At 37.0% G+C, this 23,302-nt stretch overlaps 1 protein-coding gene across 6 annotated transcripts in view; it reads left to right on the top strand.

Moving 5' to 3' along the window:
• LOC150086828 (optineurin-like) overlaps nt 1-23,302 on the top strand; it is a 188,780-nt gene that overhangs the window by 51,733 nt on the left and 113,745 nt on the right. For 5 of the 6 annotated variants that reach the window (XM_090371604.1, XM_090371605.1, XM_090371602.1 and 2 more), the window contains 2 exons: nt 5,514-5,728; nt 17,062-17,310. In XM_090371604.1, the coding sequence (XP_090227730.1) occupies nt 5,514-5,728; nt 17,062-17,310 (464 nt within the window). The remainder of the gene's footprint in view (nt 1-5,513; nt 5,729-17,061; nt 17,311-23,302) is intronic. The other variant, XM_090371607.1, reaches the window with a different exon arrangement.

The raw sequence follows: 23,302 nt of genomic DNA, 5'->3' as shown, positions 1-23,302 counted from the left end.
AAAAACACACAAATATAAATAAAGTAGCTTTTATTTCTCATTCAATACACTACATAATATTATTTATGGTATTCATTGAAACAAGGTAGGCAAAATGGTTTTTTTTTGTCACATTTGACACATTCTGTTGAGATTTGTTTAGATTTTTTCATTGCTTCTTTGTGATTTTCCTTCAATATGATTTTTGTGTAACAACGACACCTTCTTCAAACGAGTTTTCCGTCTTCTCTTCTTGGTATGTTTCGTAATGTGTGGGCCTTTTTAATTGGTTTATTTATAGAACTTTTTTTGGCTATGCCGACTGGGCTAGCCAGGTGGGTAAAGTGCCTGCCTGGCAATCCAAAGGTCACGAGTTTAAACCCTCCTCGGGCTTGGATCAGAGTAAAATGCAAAAACTTTGGGAGGTGCATTATGGTCACAGAAGCCGATGTGCCAACAACTAACAAAAAAAATAAAATAAATTTTTTTTTTGGCCATACCCAGCAGAGACATCGTAACAGCTTTTGAAAATGCTGCTAGCTGGATTGTTTTATTTGAGTAAAACTTGTTATAGATAACCCAACTATTCACTACAGAAATTTCTAAGCATTCAAACAAGACTTTTCGATACCATTTTACACTCTTTCTGGCCGGACTATAATATGAGATCATTTGATCTGAAAGATCAATTCCTCCTTTTATTCTGTTATATTCTTTTATAACTGCAGGTTTTGAAATAGTTTCTCCTTATCGGTTTTTCTTTTCAACAGCCTCTCCTGCATTTCTTCCTTTTTCAACAGCTTTCTTATTTATACCATGGTAAGTTGAAATCATATATATATCTTTCTTGTCTTTATATTTCATAACACGTATTCCATCGTTATTTACCATTCCTACTACTTTTCCTTTCTCTAATTTCTTTGACTTTACTTCATTGGGCAGCCCTTTTCTATTAGATTTTAAAGATTCCACAATAATCTGTATTTTTGTTCTTCAGGTAAGTTGCTAAAGGTATGCTACTGTACCAGTTGTCTGCAACCAAAATTCTGCCTTCATTCAGCAGTGGTTCAGCTAAGGATACGACTACAGATCCGGAATGATCCAGACCTGGTAATAAATTAGAAGGTATTCCTTGGCCGCAGTAAACTGAGAAATTCCATATATAACCCATCATTTCACACAGTTTGAATAATTTAATCCCGTATTTATGGGCTTTTCCTGGGTTATATTGACGAAACTGAAGTCTGCCTCTGTGGGAAATCATAGTTTCATCGATGGAAATTTCTTCATCGGGGGTATAAACTTCTTGACTTTTTTTTTATAAAGAGTTTTGTGAAATTAGAAATTTTATATAACCTGTCACCTGGGAACGCTGCTTGATTGTCTGCAACATGCCAGTTTTTCAAAATCAAGGTAAATCTGTTATAGCTCGTACCAATTTTGTGCAAACAAGGATGATAATAAAACTCATCTTTCTTCCAGTAATTTTCTAGATTTGGATACCTAATAAGGCCTGTGGCAAAAATCACGCCAAGAAATGATCTCATTTCTTCTTCTGTTACATCGGACCATCTTTGCACACGTGATGTATGTCGAAGAGGATATCTTGCTAAATGCTGCTGTGCATACTTATTTGTTTCGATCATCATTAGTTTTATAATTTCCTCGTCGATAAACTGCTCAAAAACATCAATTGGTTGCATGACACCATTGGTTGGAGAAATATGTATTTTCAAACAAGAATTTCCCATGAAATTAATTCTTGGTGATTCTTGAAAATTGCTTTCCTGTGTAGCCATATTTTGTGGATTATTGTGGTTAGGCTATACATTTTCATCTACAGATGACTCCGAAGAAGAGAAAGAATTGAGTTACTTTCTTCATTAGACTGTACATATTCATCTTCACTGCCATTGTCAGAACATTGGCCATCATAAAAAATCTCATCCTCAGAACTATTTTTCTTTATCGCTAGTCGGTTGTTTTCTTTTCCCATAAAACATTGCAGGGTTCATATTTAGAACTTATTACAGCGAGGTAATAACAAACACTGGACCACTTGTGCACGTGTTCTAACAGTTTGGTGCGAATATAATACAAAGAAGTGGGGGGGCGGCGGTAATTCTAACATGCATCATATGTGATGCACAAAGCGCGCAGATAATAAATGTTTCTGGGTAAGCTCTGTGCATCATATGGGATGCACACATCCTTGCATATCCTTGGTCCGTTACACGTACCCTAGATACGTAAAAAATTACTCTAGAGAGCCACGCAACATGATAAAAGTAACTATTTCAAACGAATGTACGGCTTAGTACATGCGAAATATATGTGGACAGGCAAAGGGTTAAGGATCTATAGTTTATAAGGGCTGTTTATGAATATTCTATACACAATTGTGAATATTACTGATGTTGAATGTTATCTCATGGTTTTCTCAGAGATGATGAGGGAAATGTCATTAATGAAGCAGATCTCTGGCTTAGGAAAATAATTATTTTGGGAAGGGGCAATTGTTTTAAGACACTGTATACTCCATCAGCAGGAAAAAGGGGGGTTGTAGTCTTTCATGCTAAGGTCCTCTTTTGGAAAAAGTACTTTTCTTGGAAGTAACTTTGATAAACTTCTGGTATCTACCACCCTAAAGAATTCCTCATGTGTGAATACAGATGCAAAATATCTGTTTCTCTTTCCTATTGTAATGGCTGTAAGAGGGTGTCTTGCATATACAGGTGACCTTTGGTATATCTGTTTGATTTAAACTATTATGCAGTTTATTTCACAAGGTAAGTGCCATCCGTTTTATTGCCTATGTGAATTAGCAGTGCCCAGTGAAGTATCATGTTTACAGTGACTAATATAAATCTGTTTTCTTTATCAGTTAGAGGTAATAGGAAAGTACAATTACATGGCAAATCCTTGATAGAAATTGTTCTGCTTGCATAAATGGTTGTGGTATTGCTAGGGTGACCAGACATCCTGATTTTCTTTTTGCCCAAAACTGAGACTTTTTTTTTTTTCCCTCCTCCCAAACTGGGATTGTCCTAGTTTTGGTCATAATGTGCCAGTGTCCCTAAAAAGGTTTCAGTGATATTGATTTGTCCCAGTTTTCATGTGAAGCTACTTTTATGAACTAAATATCTATCTATCATTAAAAGTTTTCCTCCTAGTGATATTTATTCGAGCCAATGGGAAAAGAGGACGAGGCAATTACGTCACTACAAATGCAATTAATTATTGACAACTGCCTCCATGACATTCACCAACCTCATGCACTTGAGGTTGGTGATTCTCTGTCTAATATTTGATGTTCCATTGTAACGTTTTTTGTATATCAATGAATATTGTATATTTGTAAATACTATGGTTTAGTATTTTGTAAATATTTTAAATATTTGTATAGTTTGTAAATATTTATGTTACATATTTTAGTCCTGCTCTTTCGGATGCAACAATATTCCTCATGCATTATGGAACCCGAAGCAAAGGACCTTTTCCTAAGTGAACTGTGTAAACGCAGGTAAGTAATTACATAGTGATATTGGCTGAAGTCCAGGATAGTATACACAGGCAGGTAGTTCGATGAAAGTGAGGAAGACTGCGATAATTGACAGGTGAAGGCACCTCCCTTTTCTGACTGTTTTGTGTCGTCGAGGAGGGGCGGCTTAGCTTAGGCAGGGTGTTTATCTCTCCATCCTGCTGTTTTAAAATGGGAAAATTTAAAAACAGTGGCAGATGTGAGGAAAAACACCCTACAGGCATATCAACCCAGGATGAGCGGGGAAAGCAGTGGCATCTGCCAATAACTGCTTTGTTCCTGTCTGTTTGTCGAAATATGGGAGTCACAACTTGTTAATCACTGCTTTCCCACTGTTTTGCTTGCCGCCATGTTGGAAGGTGTACACCATTCTGGAGTTTTACCGTGATGTTTATTTGACCTTGAGAATGCCCCGCACTACAAATGTATAGGTAAATAATTACATAGGTCATTTCCTGATTAGATATCGACCAGTGCATTTTGACAGGCGTGTTTTTTACATAGAAAAGATTTGACTTACTCCGTATACCTCTACATATTGCATAGAAAAGTGTGTGTGTGTTTGTGGCGGTGGGCGAAGCCCCCTAGTACAATATTAAAATTGATAATATATTATTTTGTTAATTTAGCACGGCAATTCACATTATTGTAATATATAGTTAAATAATTTAATAAATAATTATCATAATAGATTTGTATATTTTACATCTAACATTGTCTAAATGCTAGGATATTGCAATAAAGCATCAGTAGAAGTGGAAATTCGCTTCTACAAGTGAAAAAACAGTACGAGTGGAAATTTCCACTTGTACTGTTTCTATGCCTTTAAATAAACTAGCAAGTAGAAGAAGCCTGCTATAATTATCAATGAAATAGAGCATCAGATATTTTATTTATTTCCTACTCAGTAAAATGCCTATGCTTAAATGTGTTTATAAGGAACGGTATTCAAGGAATGGACAGTTAATCAAGCAAAAAACCTCACCTTGATGGAAAAATTGAATGCACTATGCTTGATATTTTTAAGTAATGATCTTACTTTGTGGTTGTATTGCTATCAGAGCACACTTAAAGAAAACCACAAATTCTGTTGAGTCCCCTCCACACAAGATACTTAGACTGTCTGTGTTGTTTAATGTCCACACCAAACCAACTGTTGGATCCTCTAAATTTTTAGGCACCTTCTTAATGGCATACCTGGTTAGGTATTGTTGTTTCACCATTGCAAAATTGCTACTGCAGGCATTATGGTGGTGGTGATGGGGGGGGGGGAACTTGCTATCTACACCCGAGATCCACCTCAGCCACGAAGTGAAAAAAGCCTATAAAAGTTCCTTGCATCATCGATGGGATTCAAACTCGGGCCTTTTCTACCTGGCGGGAGGATGGTGACAATAGCACTGTGCTTTTGCTACCCACACAGACAACTTGATATAATCAAGTAAATAGACGGGGCAAAAACAGAAGTGTATTAATGGCAGAATATAACATTGAATTGCCAACTTTTTTTTTTTTATGTGCAGTTAATAAAATTTCATTCTTAATCCCTCTATTTCTTATTTGGCCTCATTATTTCTGCATTAAATACATTAAAAATAAAACTTTCTATATAACGGAAAAATCGAAATAATGGCACCTTTGAATCCCCGAAGGTGCCATTATTCTGAAAGTCTGTTGTAATATTTTTAAAAGTTTATTTAATTACATGGAAATTTTTTGTTTCTCAGCTATTAATGGATTCATTCTGTTACCATATGAGTAACTTTTTTACTTTATGCATGTTGCGTGACTTTTATTCACTTAGGATACCAATTCACTATGAGTAGTAATCTTCAGTTAGACTTTATCTAATTGCTTTTCTACATTGAACCAGTAGAAAGGCATGGTTGGAATGAAAACATTGACTAAAAGTAAGTTGGATTTCAATTTTTTTTTATATATAAGTAATACACAATATTGAAAGCTAGGATTGTATATCTAAATGTTTTTATAGATTCGATGAGAGAAAATAATCAGAAGATTAAAGAGCAGTTACAATCCTTGTTAATATGGCAAGATCAAGTGTCCAAGACAAACAGCCATCAAAAACAAATCATTGATGCATCTCATAAGAAGATTGCCCTTCTTGAAGAAGAAAATAAAAACTTTCAGGAAAGAATAACAGAATTAGAAGGCAAAACGTGCGATGTTCTGCAAGCTTGCTCTCAGGTATAAAACGGTTGTATCATTTTTAATTGGAAAAGTTTGTTTTGTAATGATTTTATTCAGTAATATATTTTTTTGTAAATTTATAGTGCTCCTTATGATTTCCCCTCAACATGAGCACCTGTGTATGGTGATGCTATTGGTGCTCTAGATTAGCATCACTGGGATCCAATACCCATAGCAAGGCTAATATTTCGGAATCCAGCATGTTACACTTCCTAGTTCATTTCACAAATATACATGGTCTCAGTTCTAATCTCAATGATGTCCATTTCAACTTACAGTCTGCCAAACCCCATGAACTTTTTCTGACAGAATCTCAGTTATCGGTTGATTCAACCACTGCTCATCTCAGTTGTCCAAATTATTCGCTGTATGACTCCTTTTGCATCAAAGGTGGTACTTGTACATATGTCTGTTCTGATATTCCCTGTCAGAGACTTGGTAATTTGAATTGAAATCTCCTCTTTTCAATCTTCTCTGGCTTACAATCACTCTACCTCATTGTGTCAAATTCATCTCTTGTCTCTACCATTCTCCCAACTCCACTAATCACATGGAACTATTTGACTTCCTCTCTTTGCAACTTGACTTTCTGCAGTCCAACTTTCGTAACAGTGAGGTAATTTTCCTTGGTGATTTTAATGTTCACAACTCCAGATGGCTTCCATTTTCTAGTCACACAGACCCAGCTGTTCGAGATGCCGAGGCTTTTGCAATTATTAATGACCTTGCACAGATTGTTCATTTACTTACCAGAATACTGGACAATCCTAACCATACAGCCAACATGCTTGACCTTTTTCTCACCAACGACCCTTCTAAGTACACGGTTGAAGTGAGTGGTGATTGTCTCTTCTCCAATGGAGCCTTTATCTCGTGGCTATTCCCAACCTCGTGTTGTTTGGCATTACAAGAATGCAAAATGAGATGACCTGCGAGATTTCTTTTCTTCTTTTCCTTCGTAAGATTACTGTTTCAAAACTTCTGATGTCAGCATTTGCTCAGATCGTGTCAGAGAAATTATTCTTGTAAGAATGGAATCCTTTATTCCACATTCCACCTTAAAACCTTGTCCTTTATCTAAACCTTGGTTTTCCAATAAATGTGTTAAGGCTGTTCAAGAGAAGAATGTTGCATGTCATAATTGGCTTGTTTCCAATTCTTCAGTTTCATTTTCTGCTTACACCAGAGTTCACAACAATTGTAAAGCAGTTATTGGCCACAACTTTTGCCCATCTCTGTCAAAACCAGATGGCTGTATTGTCACTTCACCCAAGGATAAAGCTGACCTGATAGCATCCCATTTTTCTTCCAACTCATGTATTAAACATCTTGGTAAAACACCTCCCACCATTCCTAGCACACACCCCATTCACTGGCTCCTCCTGACCTTACTCCTGTTCTTTGTTGCCTTTTTTCACTTTCTTATTTCAAAGATGTTTTTCCTTCTGCTTGGAAATTTGCTCATATCCAGCCAGTTCTTAAAAAGGGTGAGAAATCCCTCCCATCCATTTATTGTCCCATTGCAATTACTTTTACTCTTTCTAAAGTAATGGAGAAATCAATTAACTGCCAACTCTTAAACTATCTAGAAACCTTCCATCTGATCAATGATTGCCAGTATGGATTCCGTCAATGTCGATTCATTGGCGATATTATGGCTTCTGTTACCCATTTATGGACAAATTCAATGAACAAGTTTGGTGAAACACAAGCAGTTGCTCTTGACATCTCAGAGGCATTCGATTATGTTTGGCGTAAAGGACTTCTAAACAAGCTTCCATCTTATGGTTTGCCAACTATTTTTTGTAATTGGTTATCCATTTTTCTGTCTGACCGCTCACTGAGAGTGATGGTAGATAGCTCTCTGTCTTCTAACTTCTCCACTGATGCTGGTGCCCCACAAAGTTCAGTTCTTTCCCTCACTCTTTTCCTCTTGTATATTAATGTCTTCTTCCATTGACCTGAAATCCTATCCATAGATTTGCTGGTGATAGTACATTGCATTCCACCTTCCAGTTTGAGAATCCTTGCCTTGCTCAATCAGCTTCAACTTCTCGAATATCTGCTACCAATTCCTTAAATGCTGTTCTCCAGGTAATTCTCCAGTGGGGCAAATACAACTTAGTTGATTTCAATCCTTCTAAAACTCAGTCCTGTCTTATATCTCACAAAAAGGATTCTTTTGCTCCCATGCTTGTCTTTGGTGACACTTCAATTTCTGGACAAGATGATATATCTCTTTTGTGGGATTACCCTGACTTCTAATCTCTCTTGGCACAGGCACATTACAAATATTGCTTCCTCTGCATCTAAAAAACTTGGTTTTCTCTTTTGCTCTCGGCATTACTTTTCTTCCAAACAGCTGTTCACTCTCTTCAAATTGCAAAACTGCCCTACCATGGAATATTGTTTCCACATCTTGGGCAGTGCTCCCAAAACCTCTCTCAGGCTTCTAGGTTCCATTTAGAAGAGGGCAGTTAGGTTAATCAATGACTCATCCCTAACAGAGTCTCTCCACTCTCTGTCTCATAGATGTACTGTTTCTACTGCTTGCCTTTTCTACAGATACTTCCATGGGCACTGTAAGTAAATCCCACAGAAGTACACTTATTGCTGCCACCTAGTGGTTCTTTTATCTGCAGATTCTTAGTGCTTGAAGATCACTGCTGATAATCAGATCAAGGGTATTGCTCTCTCTCTTGTTGCCTCTCTGACATGCTGCTGTAGAAAACAGTCATCCAATAAATCCACAATTCTTGCTAGTGTGTGAGTGGGTAACTCAAGTTGTAAGTCAATATTTGAAAGTTAAAATGCCCCATTGGCTTCTATAATTCCCGCTCTCTCTTTCAAAACAGTCCGAACAGTGCAATCAAATTGCATTTATTTTCCATCTTCAGACTCGCGGAACCAACTTTTCATCTTCGTCGTTTATTCATTCAATTGCCATTTTCTGGAACAATCTTCCTTCATACTGTATTTCCTGAAAATTACAGTCCACAGAAGTTAAAGTCTAATATCAACAAATATCTTCTTTCATCTTCTCAAACTCCAACCCAATCACAGTACTATAGGTTCTAATACCTCTCGTGTTTGGGGGTTTCATAAAAAAAAAAAAAAAAAAGTTTGCCATGTGCTGTAACCTGTAGAAACTTGGAGCAGGGTTCCTGATGGTTGAGGGGGTCCAACTTCAATAAAGGGGCGGGACTGGGATGAATTGTCGAGGTTCAGTTGGCTAGTGTGGGTTTACTTGTAAGGATCAGCCTTGATTGTACCATTCATGGTCTGCGTGAAAGGTTTCAGGCTGGCAGAGGTGCAAGTGTGATGCCTACATAGCCTTGGCATCCAACTCCTAATAAGTTCATTTATTGCTTGCCAGGTATCGAGCATTTCTTTTTTGGGCTTTTGTGAGTGGAAGAGCAAAGAGACCTTGAACTATTTCAAGTTTCAGGAACTTGAAATGACTTCAGTTTCAGGCCTTACTTCAAGATTGGGAAAAATGTCACCCTTTTTCATACAGAAGAGTTTAGAGAGGTTAGCAGGATCAATATCAGTTAAGAGGAGGCTTCATTCTGGGGACAAGATGATATATGATGATGAAGATTGAAACAAAAAATAACACTTTGAGCAGCTACTCCTCTCAACTTCAATTGGAAAAATAATGATCATTGGGAGATCTCACAAAACACTAAATTCATCAAAAGGTGTCATTTCAGAGTGGAACCTCTTTGAGGTTTGTGAGAAGGAGGATATCGGTTCTAAACTAAAGTCATGGGGGTGGAGTGACAGTAGTAAAAAACAATTTTTGTGCATCTGATGAGCAACCAGAAACCTCATCCTCACATTTAACCTCCACACTGTCTCCTAACTTGATAATGACTGGGTATCAGTAAGGCCATATGTCTTAAACTCTGTGATTTCGCAAATGTAAAAAGTATGGACATTTTGCATTGCACCGAACAAAACAGCCTATGCTTGGTGCAATGTAAAAGACCACGAGAGCAAATTTGTACTCAAGGTGATTATCCTGCTTATTCTAGAAGGGAAGTGCTCTTTTCCTCCCATTGCACGCTACTTATTGAGCTCTCAAAAGCCAGTTAAAAATACTCATTCAGCCACTTCTATATCAATATCTCTTTCTGCACAGCCTCTGAGAAAACTAAATAATGAAAACTAAAAAATGGATACTGAATGAGGTGGCAACTGAACACAATTTTGGAGTTCTTTGCAGAGGAAAATATGGACACAGGACAACATCCATACTTCCCAAGACAGAAAGCCAATCCCTCAGAAGTCCACAGACGATCCATCAAATCTAAATATATCCACATCCAAATTCTTACAGTGGGATTGCTGTGGGTTATGCTGAAACAGTGAAGACACCAAAGCCCGCTCCTGCATAAGTATGAGCCAACATGTTTCTGCTTACGGGAGATATATTTTAAGGAAAATGAGAACCCTTCCCTTCATAATTGTACAGTTATCTAAAAACACAAAACTGGCAATGGACCTGGCTGTGGAGGAGTCCCATGTAGTTAACCATACTCCCCTTTTAGCTTACGTCACTTAACCACTAACACAGAGGTAATACAACTCATCTCACTATAGGGTTCTCCCTAATTATTTGTTCCATCTCTTTGCCATCTGGAAATGACACTGCCAGATAGACTTTGATGATCACATTAAAGCAGCTGCCATCCATTGTTCTATTACCAAGAGACTTCAGTGGACAATAATGTCTTGGGGGCAGTGCAGATGTCAGTTGGAGGGGCTGGATTATAGCATGCATGCTTGAAAATAATGACCTCACCCTTCTAAGTATGGGGTCTGGTTCCTTTGTCATCATGCCTACCTGTTTGTTTACTGCCATTGAGCTTTCCATCTGTTTCCCTTCTCTGTTCCCTGTTTTTACATGGCAGGTTGAATAAAATCTCTGTGGAGGAAATCACTTTCCCATGATATCCACCCTGTTTAATGGAAGCCCATCCGGCAGGGGTTTGCAATGGAAGATTGATCAGACTGACTGGAATGCCTTTAAATATTGGGCAAAATTGAACGTCGGTCATAAATCAATCAGTCGGTCATAAGTCAATTAATGATGCAGGTCACAGTCGGTCATAAGTCAATTAATGATGCAGGTCACAGTCGGTCATAAGTCAATTAATGATGCAGCTAAGTACATCACAGAAAGGGTTGTCCAAGCAGCAGCAAATGCAATTCCAAAGACATCCACTCAGTTTCACTATTTCGAAAATCATTGTCAAATGCAGAATGCACAGTAGCAAGAAAGGCACAAAACAAAGCATGGAGGATATTTTAACAATAGCTTATCACAGATAATCTAATAGACTTCAAATATGCCCATGCCAAAGTGCATTATGTCAGACATAAGAGTCAGAAGGAATCTTGGATCTGCTTCACATCTTCAATTACCCAGACCACCAGGTTTACAAATCTAAGTTTGTCTGGAACAAAACCCAGAAAATGAAGTTCTTTGCCAATCCTAGAACATAATGGATGTGCAGTTGTAGACCCAGTGTAATTGCTAATACTCTCAGGGAAACATTTGCTAAAGTGCCTGCAAATAGATGATACTCCTGAGAGTTTCTGGCTCTGAAACAAATATTGGAACTGCAACCATTAAAGCTGTGCTCTAATGCTTACAGCCAGCCATTTACAATGTGGGAACTTAAAATGGCTGTCCCTGCCAAGGCAAGTGCTGTCAGACCAATAGCATCCATATTTCATCAGAATCAATGGCTGGCCTGCTGTCTCTTTACAGCAGGCTAGCTATTGGACTCCTCACATAAGGATATCATCCTCTTCCCATGCCAGGAAAGTATCCATAAATCCTGTACAATTACCATCCAGCTCCGACCAGCTGCTTGTGCAGGTCCTGGTAAGAAAGGTCAGTGCTTATCTTATGTGGTATTTAGAAGCTAATAATCTCCTTTCCAGGACAGAGTGTGGCTTCTGAATGGTGTAGCTGAGTGGTCAGGAGCGAGAGTGCAGTAGCATGTGCTCTTTGAGGGAACCGGGGTTCAAGCCTGTGACTGCTAAATACAATTAATTGTTTGTATTGATGATTTTTTGTAAACTCTACTGACCTGGTGGCCATGCCGGAGTATAAACAAGAACATTAAGATCCATGCTCGACCATGTAATAAGACTGGAAACATCTCTCCAAGATGTTTTCCTCAAATGTGAGCATCTCTTAGTTTTCATTGATATAGAAAAAGTGTATGGCATGGCTTGGAAATTTGGAATTTTAAAAGACATGAAACTTTTATCTTAGGGAGGAGGCACCTTGCAATTTTTATTAAAAAACTTCCTGTCAAAGCTGTCATTCCAAATTTATGTAGGTCTCTCTCTCTCTCTCTCTCTCTCTCTCTCTCTCTCTCTCTCTCTCTCTCTCTCTCTCAGCCTCCATAGCCAGGTGGGAAGGAGCAGCAGCAGTGCATAGCACACGCTTCTTGATTAGACTGGGGTTCGAGCCCGTCACCACCAAATACGGAGAATGCGGAAAGGTCAGGGAATGACCACCGCATATCCCGGAGCAATATGGCCTTAGTTGCTAATGCTCCTAAAAAAAAAAACCAAAATCTCTCTCTCTCTCAGCCACTGTTCCAAGAGGAGGGCACTAACTGCTAAATCAATCAATCCCCAAGGATCAGTTCTAAGTGTTACACTTTTTTTCTTAAAGTAAATTCTATTACTGAACAGCTTCCTTCAGCTGTAACAGTAGTCTCTTTGTTGATGACTAGCATTTTTACGCAGTCATGCACCGAGGCAATTTTAGCAAACCGTTGAGTCTTAAATCCTGGGAAATGGCTAATGGTTTCAGGTTCTTATCTCAAAAGGTTGTTTGCATGCAACCACCTTGGACAAAATGTAGTTTGTTGAAGTTGACATTCCTCTAACATATTCTTGGCGATTCCCTTCTATCTCTCTCTCTCTCTCTCTCAGGTTAATGCGGGAAATTTTTTTTTTTGGCTGGTGCAGCATAAACTTCCTTGCACCATATGGCTAATAATAATAATATCTGTCAACTGCAGATAAGTGCAACTTACTGTATACCATATCATTTTATAACTGGGTGCAGATTCTTGCATTTTACTCTGAATCTATTGTGCACTTGCCCAAACTAGATTATGGGTCCCAGGTATACACCTCAGCCAGAAACAGCATGTTGCAATGGCTAGACCCAATCCACCATTAGGCTATCCCTGTATTGCTAACTGGTGCATTTAGAACATCTCCTGTCGAGAGTCTATATGTTGAAGCTACTGAACCTCCTCTTTCCTTCAACAAAAGCAGTTGTCATTACAATATACCTATAAACTAAAATCCTTGCCAGATTACCTCATGTTTTTGAGCCTTGATAGGAAAATCTCTTTAACATCTCTCAGATTGCCAACTGTTCCTTTAATATTCGTATCCAAGAGCTACTCAGAGCATTTATTATCATGGTAAACAATTTTGCCCAGTCACCAAGGCAATCCTTTCTGCCTTAACATGCTTATTTATCATCATGTAATTTCTCCTTTAAAACTGGGAAAGGGCAGCACTCCATTTTCTGTCTACCTGCAAGTCCATTGCAAGTCATATGCTGCTGCCCATTGAGCTGAATATCCTGACTTCTTGCCTGTCTTTACTGATGGCTCAAGGTTAGAATCATCTGTGGGATCCATCATTTTACTAGATAGTACTGTATCCAGGAAAATTTCCCATGAATGCAGCACACAGAAGTGGTGCATTATAGAGTTGGCCTTGGATTACATTAAAACTTAGTTATCTAAGGTGTGGGGTATGTATACTGATTTTTAAGCATATTACAGGCTTTATTAGCTATGTGATATAATTCCCATCCAGTCCTGTTGCAAGTTTGGCTTGGCTTTGGTTTTTGTTTTAGGAGCATTAGCAACTAAGGCCATATTGCTCCGGGATATGCAGTGGTCATTCCCTGACCTTTCCGCATCCTCCGTATTTGTGCAAGTTTGGCAGTGTTACATTTTCTTTCTGAAAGCTCACTTGATATCTGCTTCTCCTAGATCCCATACCACATTGGAATAAGGGGGTAATGGTTTGGCTGATTCTGTAACCAGATTAGCACAATGCTAGAATGTTTGGAGCTTGTTATTTCCTCTATAAAGATTGCAGGCTAGTAATACATAATAAATTACATTCCCAGGGGCAAGAACCATGGAATGGACAGGTCATAAAGTTATATCTGATTAAACATGTAATCAGTTATGGCAGTCTAGTCTTGTCTGTACAGACTTGTCAGTCTAGTCTGTACAGGAACCATAGAGAGGAAGTTGTTTTTGTTCACCTTCACATAGGGCATAGTCATCTTCACAATCATTTCTGCCAGGGGCTGATAATGCTCCTATGTGAGAACTGTAACACCATTTTAACTGTGTGGTGTATTTCATCACAATGTCCCCTTTCTACAGTGAATGCAGTTTATTTTACACCATTTTTATCCACCTGACTTGAGCCTTATATACTTGTTTAGATTTTATTCAACAATGAACATGTAACATACAAGTTTGTGCAAAAGCAGCATATTCTAAAAAAAAGCTAAAAACAGCATCGTTTTAGTTATCTCATATTGTGAATATCTTCACAATGAGTTGCCATGATATTGCACTACTTCAAATAAGTAATGCTTCACCAATGGAGAAGACTATTGTTACTTATTCTTGGCGGATACCACCACCACCACCCAGATGGCACTGTTTCAGTGCTATTTGGCCCTTCTTCAGTGGTGGGGGGGAGGTACCCTGGTGATGCAATGAGGGTACCTACCCATTGGCGGATACCACCGTCTGGGTGGTGGTATCTGCCGAGAATAAGTAACAATAGTTTTCTCTATTGGTGAAGCATTACCTATTCAAAGTAGTGCAATATCATGGCAACTTGTACTGAAGGTATTCATAATATGAGATGTAACTAAAACGATGCCATTTTTAGCTTTTTTTGAATTGCTGCATACTAATATGCTGCTTTTGCATAAACTTGTATGTTGTCTAATTCTTTTTCAGCCCAAGACTTAAGCCCTTAAAGCACTTTTTGATCATGTGTAAGCAAATTTTTACTATTTAAAATCCCTATGGTTGTTTACATTTATTTAAAATTTGCCTTTTATATTTGTTTTGCTGGATTTTAACCGTTTCACTTTTGATAGTGACCTAATTCCATCACTATGTCAAAAGTAAATATTGACCTCGTTTTAGGACATCATAGCCTTTGTTGCTAATGCACCACTAGAACTCACATCAGCCAACCAGCCAACCTCATGATTTAATGGTATTGTGTAAGCATCAATGCTAAAGCAGTCCTGCCTTAAATTCCAGGTTTCAGCTTTTGTGATAACTTGCAAATTACTTAAATTTAACTTGTGTCCTAAATAATGTCATTTTATTTATTTATTTTTTTAAACATTAATAGAAAACATAGTTAACATTTAATGATATCCATTATAATTCAATTATAAAACAAAAGATGCATTAGGCACATTGATCAGTGGGGAAAAGTTGTGACCACTAAATATTATTTTCTGGTGATTGAAATCTCAGGTTCATTTTCTGCTTACACTAAAGCTTGCTGCAATTGTAAAGTAGTTTATTATTCATCAATCCAAACTAGATTTTGAACTGGCTAAGAGTAGAAAACTTGCTTGTCCAACTGGTAGCAGAGCATTCTGGTCTCTTTCCAAAGCTGTTGGACAACTTATGATGCAAGAAAGCAAGCTTATATAGCATCAGCAAAAAAAAATAAATAAATAAAATAAAATGAATAACCCATTTCACCAATCCATTCACTCCAAATGTTTGTCTAGTTTTACCTTGAACTTATTTAAGTTGCTGACTATATATATATATATATTTTTTTTTTATTTTATTTCAAATGCTGATTCAGGGGTCTGTGGAGTTGCACCAAAATAGGAGTATCCACTCTTTTTATGGCTTATTACTTTGACAATTTTTTTATGTGCTTCTGATCTGCAATCAAGTACTGATTTTATAATAATTTCATTTTATGTATTTTATGATATGCAAATAAAAATTATCAAGAAAAAAAAAATTTTATATATATATATCCAATATTTTAAAATTAATATATCTTGGCTTCATATGGAGGATTTGCTTGTCGCTGCCTCTAATGAAAGCTCAATATTTATTTATTTATTTTATTTTAACTTTTGTCATTATTCAAATATACACATATATATATATATATATATATATATATATATATATATATATATATATAGAGAGAGAGAGAGAGAGAGAGAGAGAGAATTATTTGGGTGGAAATGAAATCAGAAAATGGACGTGGGACACATACAAAAAGCTCATGGGCCGCAGATGGCCTGCGTGCCATACTTTGTGAATCTCTGGTTTAGTAGAATGATTCCCTGTGTTGTGAATTGTCGCTCTACTAAGTTGACTCCAAGTTTATAAAATAATCAGCCTTGTGGAGGACATTCTTACAGATTCAACAGCACTAATTCTCATCTTAGTTTATATCTTGTTTTTTGAAATGAATACTAATCAAAATTTCTCGAGTGTGATAAAGATAAAAACCGAAACCTTTTACACTTTAGATTTTACTTTAATTGTTCTTTGTTAGAAGGGCGCCTCCGTAGCCAGGTGGGAAGGAGCAGCAGTGCGTAGCACACACTTCTTGATTAGACTGGGGTTCGAGCCCGTCACCACCAAATACGGAGGTTGCGGAAAGGTCAGGGAATGACTACCGCATAACGTGGAGCAATATGGCCTTGGTTGCTAATGCTCCTAAAAACCAAAACATCTTTGTTAGAAGAACTGTACCTGCCTATGAGTTTTTGAAAAAAATTTTTTCTTAAGTTAATTTCATCTCTGAAGAAAAATTGGAATGCCTTTTTAAGGCTGTTATTAATGCTTTGTAAAGTTTAAATAAAATCAAACAGCCTAATAGGGAGAAATATCCTTATTATAATATTTTTTTGTTGTTTTATATTAACATGGTATTCATCATTTACAGTACTTAAAATATAAGCATTCTATATATAAACTGTACTCTGTACTAGCAGAACCCAATTTTTATACAGTAATATAACTTATGCTGAATTATACTGTGTTTTTTTTTGTGTAAAAATTATTTAACTTGTTGATTGTAATAATCAGTTGTAGACTTAGCCTAGAACTTAGTTACCAAGTACATTTTTGTACATAAAAGAGAACTGTGATAGGTAACATTTTATAATAACTGATAATAGTAACCCTGGTATACACTGCTCTTCAGTCTTTTTTTATTTGTCTTATTTTTTTCCCTCTTGATTTTAGTGTCACAATTTGAAGGATAAAACTGAAAGGCTTGTTAAAAGAATAGAAGAGTTAGAAAAGGAGAAAGAAGATAATGATTTAAAACTTCAGCAGCAGGAAGCAATGTGCCTTCATCTAGAAAAAAGTCTGTTTCATTTAACCTCTGACTTTAGTAATCTAGATACTGGTTACAAACAATTAGAACTTGAAAAACAAGAACTGACAGCTATAAATAATGAACTACAGGCTTGCCTGTCTAGTATTCATGGAGTTAGTATATTTTTTAGAATTGTTTCAGAAGATTTTTTTAATAACAGTAGTTAAAAACATGAAAGATAAAAATAAGTATTTTATAATAAAATACTTATTTTTATCTTTCTTCTTTTTATGAAGCATATAATTTGCAAGCAAGTACATGGTGGACCTACTTAAAAGTCCTTAATTGATATTAAACCTCTCAGTTACAAAACCATTTCCTTTTCCCAGGAATAAAATGGTTAATCATTCCTTGAAATCTTCAGTACTTTCTAACAAAAGGTTGAACTTTTGGTTAATTTTTAGTCCTGCATGTGGGAAGGGCTGTTACCAAGAAGTATTGTCATATAGTACTTCTGGTATCATCAGATCTTGCCCATTGGTCAGATCTGTTTAGCACTTAAAAATAATAGCCATTCAATACTGGGCTTTTCAGCACCTCTGGAGAAAGGTTGATTACTCATTGCCACTCAGAAACAATGAATGTGTTTGAGATATCACCTGATCCCAATACTGAACTATTTCTATGAAGTTGATTTGCTCTTGTGTTCTAAATTATGGCTTAATTTTAGAACATCTGAATGAACATTTTTACTTTTACACAACTGAGTGAGTTCAGTTTGTAAAACATTTTGAAGAGAGTAAATTTCAATTACCCTTTTTTGAAAACGAACTTTCACACATGTCCTATAATCATCCTTTTTCAATTTAAATTTATGTTCCCTTGTGTGTGTGTTGTCTGAGAAAAAGAGTAAGGATGCCATAAGCATTTAGTTTACTCAGTTCATTTAAAGTCTTTGTTAAACAGTTCATATGTAGATCATATGTATAGCTTAGCTTAATTTTCAGCACATAGGTGAGTGCTGAAAATTAAGCTAAGCTATACATATGATCTAGTTATTACATTCCAGCACATAAGGACTCCTTAAAAAATCAAGAGACAGTTCATATGTTAATATAGAAAAAGTTGCAAACTATGTTAAGTTTATTAGATGTGTATTTCTACTAATAGTATTTGTCGTAAACTTCATACATAGAAATGTTATTTGCAAAAGTAATTGCATTACAAAGTAGGTAATGAACTAATCACAAGGTGTGGCAATAAAGTTCCAAGACTGGTACTGTTGTGGCCATGTTCAATGAGTTTGAAAATAAACTGAAGTGGTGTGTTGTAGTACAAACTTACTCTGGCACATGGTTGATACAGAGATCGTTCAGTAGGCTGACAGGTTGCAAATAACCTCCAGTTTTTTAGTAGCATTAATACTCTGTGTCACAATTTTGCAATGGAGCAACAAACAAATATCAAATTTTTCTTTAAACTGAGAAAATGTGCAACAGAAACTATGAAATTTTAAAACCTTTATGGTGATGAAGCATTAAGTCATACCAGTGTGTTTTAATGGTATAAGCAGTTCAAAGATGGATGTAAGGATGTTCACGATGACCCAAGAAGTGGGCATGTCACCTCTCGAAATGAGAACAGAGTTGCAAAAGCTTGGGAAATTGTTGCAAGAGATCGTGGTTTGACCCTCAGAATGATGACTATTGAAATGGATATATTAAATGAGATGATTCATCAAATTCTGCATGAGATTTAGTGTAAAGGAAGGCTGTGTAAAATTTGCACCACAGCCTCACAAATGAGCAGAAGCAATAAAGAGTACCATCATCTGAATATTTCATTCAGACTTGTCAAGAAAATCCTAATTTCTGTGACTGTATTTTCGCTGGAAGTGAGTGTTAGGTGTTTCAGTATGCCCCCGAGAGATGAAGTGTCAGTGCATGCAGTAGACTTCAAAATCATCATCAAAGCCCAAAAAATTTTGTTTACAGAAGTCCAAGATCAAGACTATGCTGATCATGTTTTTCAACAGATGGTGTGATTCACAAGGAATTTATGCCTGACGGGAGAGAGCGAGCGAGTTAATTCTGTGTTCTATGTACAGGTGATTCAGAGACTATTGAAGTGTATTTTCCAGCAGGTGAGGCTACAATTTTGAGAGAAAGGCAGCTAATTCTTGTTGCACAACAGTGTCCCCACCCATTCCACACTTGTTGTGAAGACATTTCTGGTGAAACATGGCATTGTACAGATCAACCATCCACCCTTCTCTGCTGATCTAGGACCAGCGGACTTCTTCCTCTTTTCTAAGGTGAAAACTACTGTCAAAGGAAAGATATTTCAGGATGATGTTGAGGATATAAAGAAAAACTGCCAAACTGAACTGTGGGCACCTTCAGTGACTCTTTTCAGAAACTTTTAGAATGGTGTATTAAGTGCATTCAGCCAGGTGGTGATTTCTTTGAATAAAAATAAAACCATTTTTGAGCTCCTATGCTTTGTGTTCTTTTTATTGTGCCAGTCTAGGAACTTTATTTCAATACCACCTTCACTTTTCGTGAAAATTTTCAATAACAGTGAAGGTGGTGTTTCAATTTTAATTTTTTTTGAAAAATTTCAAACTGTTATTCATGCTAGAACTTAATATTAATATGCATGAATAAGAGTTTGAAATTTTTAACTAATGCTTGATTCTAATATGCAGTTGTCAGGGACAGAAAATTACCAGTACTTTCCAAGAATGTTTAGAACTATACTGTTTACAGATGTGTAATGTGCATGTAAACTTTGCACGAGTTGAAATATGTTATCAGTGTGTCAAGTTATTGTATGGGAAGCTATACACAAACTCTTGTATGTATAAAGATATTTGACTTGAACTGATGTACCTTGAAAACATTGGTTTTCAAGATTGGTGAAACCAAAAAGTGTATCACATTGTGTATCCTTCTACTGAAGTTATCTTTGCTTGGCCAGACTCTACTTAAGAGTATAACTTGGGAGATATATATTAGTCCGAGCTACACAAATTCATTTTGATGCTTTGTAAGAAATACTCAGCCCTTACAAAGAAAAGCACAGCGCACATTAAACACTTCAATTGGGTATCCTCAAAATTTTAGTTTCAGATGCTGCAATTTGCATAACTGAAGTCTTCCTTGATAAGAATTTCCTCTTGTACCCTTGACTAATCTTGTTGCTCTTTTCTGCACTCTTTCCAACAGATCTGCATCCTTCTTAGAATGAGGCGTATGGACCCATATGACCTTGTCCCTGCTGGCAGAAAATGTATGATTACCATTTCTTTTTCATTGTGTTATTCATGTCTACTAATGAGTAACACAGTGTTGGTATCTTCCAATTGTTTTGTTATTCTGGATTACTGCTACCCATATTTAGCATTTTGCATTCATCAGTGTTAAATGTCAGTTGCCACTTCTAAGCTCATGTGCCTAATTTTCCAGGTCGTGTTGCAGTAGCATGTCTTGATTCCTGTCATTAACCACCTTGACAAACTGGGTTGTCAGGGTTTTTAACTTATACATTAAGCTTAATATTCCTTCATTGATATAAGTAATCAATACTGAAAACGATATCAGGCTCTACACTGAACCCTAAGAGATTTTACTAATAATATTAATCCGAGAAGAGCAGTGTCCAGTAATAACAATCCCAAGTGATAGTTTCCAAGTGTGATTTACTGGTATCTTTTTAGTACAAGTACTAGTCTTTTATAAACCCTTCTCCACTCACAATGTTACTGTTGACCACTTCCAACGTTACGGCTACACCCACCTGCAATGTTACTGCTACTCCTGCTAGCAATGTACTGCTGTTTTCTCCTTCTGATCACTGGCACTGCTCCTACTTCCACGTGGCAGGGCTGGAAGCCAGAAAGGAAAAAAGTTATCCTCCAGAGCTAAACAGAGCAACAATGGACTTCGTAGATAAGATTCCATCTGGACTTGCGGATCAGTCATCACTACTGGCAGATAGATGATTCTTATTCATCTACTGGCAAAAGAAAAAGATGAATGAAAATGCTTTTTCATTCTTTCTGATCATACACTCACTAACAGACCAGCTTATCAGCAGACTGTCTCCCTTTGTTATACAAAGATGTCTGGAACATGCAGCAGGTTCTCCAAAAATGGTTTACCATTTAATATCTGGCAATCTGCTTGTAAAAACCATGCATCATCAACATTCAGACTATTTCTGAAAATGACAGTGCTTGTGTAATTCCCATTAAAGTCACTCCACATGCTACACTGAATACTTCAAAAGACATCTTCAGAGGATGGGATCTGTAAGAAATTGCACAAGAACTGAAGACTAAAATGTTACACAGATCAAGAGAATACTTATTAAAAAAAAAAAAAAAAAAAAAAAGAACTGGTCCAAACACACACTCTCATACCTGCCTTTACACCCCAACTCCACCAAAATCCGTGAAAGCTGGATATCTAAACTGTCAAGTACAACCTTATATTCCCAATCCAGTTAGATGTTACAACTACTAGACGTTTAGCCACTCATAAACAGCATATAGAGGAATATCTGTGTGTGCCACCTGTTGCTTGAAGGAACACTCCTATAACAAATGCAACAAGAAATATCCATGTTGCTCCAACTGTAAAGGAGACCACATCACTTTCCCCAAAGACTGCACCCAGTGTAAAAGACAAAGTCAAATTCAAAAATATGACTGTACACAGTTTTGTAAGAAAGCTAAAAAGCAGATTCCACTATCGTCCACCACACAAACTGACGCAGCTGCTGCTGCAGCTACGTAACACAGAAACCAAAAGAATTAAGAGCATCTCGATAGCAGATTGGGAATGAATGTTCCTTTTCAAACCAAAAAAACAAAACTTGGATCAAATAAATGCCATAATGTCTTTCTGGCAGACATAAATAAATGTCTGCCAGGGGCAAAGGTTGATGATGTAGAGCGGATATCATCTTTTAAGGGCACAAAAGGTGATATAGTTGTACATGTTGGCAAAAATGATATTAAGAGTAGGAGACCGGCAGAATTACTTAACAGGTACAGGTCACTGTTGAAAAAAAGCCCTGAATTAGGGTTGAATTTGAAAGTGTCTGCAATTCTGCCCAGACACAATAGGAGGGAGTATATGATGAGAGCCTTGTCGATCAATTTGGCCCTGGAAAGATTCTGCAAGGCTCAAGGGGTAGAATTTTTTTTCAGCCTGGTCTGTACTTGTTAACAGAAGGGACTGCTTCTACAGGGATGGGATACACTTAAATAGAAAGGGTGCAAGAATATTTGCTGATGCTATTGAGGCAGTGTTAGGTGGGTCGGAAAACTGCTAGCTTGGGGAGGATACAAGGACTAATAGATTAACAGTAGCCACTGGCAGAGGTGAAAGTGATTCTTGCACTGCTTCTATTGGAATGAGCAGAAGCCTGGAAAACAAGATGCATGATATTTCAGAGGCTGCTGGGAGTCATTGCGGTACAAGTAAACACATGGGTTGTGATAGGGTAGCTAAGAAAAAGAACAGGTCCATGTATACTTGGTGTACACCAATGCTAGGAGTTTGGTAAATAAATTTGATGAATTTGAGGTATTGCTCAGAGCATCAAAGGCAGATATTGTTGAGATATCAGAGACTTGGTGTCACACAGATATAAGGAATGCAGAACTGGAATTTGGGGAGTACAACGTCTACAGAAAGGATAGGAAGGGAGGAGGGGTTATGTTATTAGTTAAGAAACACATAAAATCCAAGGAAGTGAAGCCAGTCGACATACATCGCTGGACAGTGAAGGGTCTAGTCAGTTTGGTGTGACATAAGAATTGGGAGATCAAAATTGAGAGTAGGAGTGTGCTATAGGCCTAATGACTCTGATGAGTATAATAAGAAACTGTACAGGGAAATAGAGTGGGCCGGTAAATCAGAGAGTCTTATAATGGGGGATTTTAATTTCCCAGATATTGACTGGAATTTGTGAGTTGGTCACTCGCACACTAGCAAAGCTTTTGTGGATTTACTGGATGATTGTTTTCTACATTAGCATGTTCGGGAGGCAACTAGAGAAAGTAATACTCTTGATTTGATTATCAGTAGTGATTTTTCATGCATTAAGAATCTGGAGATAAAGGAACCACTAGGTGGTAGTGATCACAGTGTGCTG

The sequence above is a fragment of the Mastigoproctus giganteus genome, chromosome 4 (genome assembly GCF_048544385.1).
Source record: "Mastigoproctus giganteus isolate SK-2022 chromosome 4, ASM4854438v1, whole genome shotgun sequence".
NCBI lineage: Eukaryota > Metazoa > Arthropoda > Arachnida > Uropygi > Thelyphonidae > Mastigoproctus > Mastigoproctus giganteus.
The sequence above is the reverse complement of the archived record's forward strand: the minus strand, read 5'-3'. Positions and strand labels throughout refer to the sequence as shown.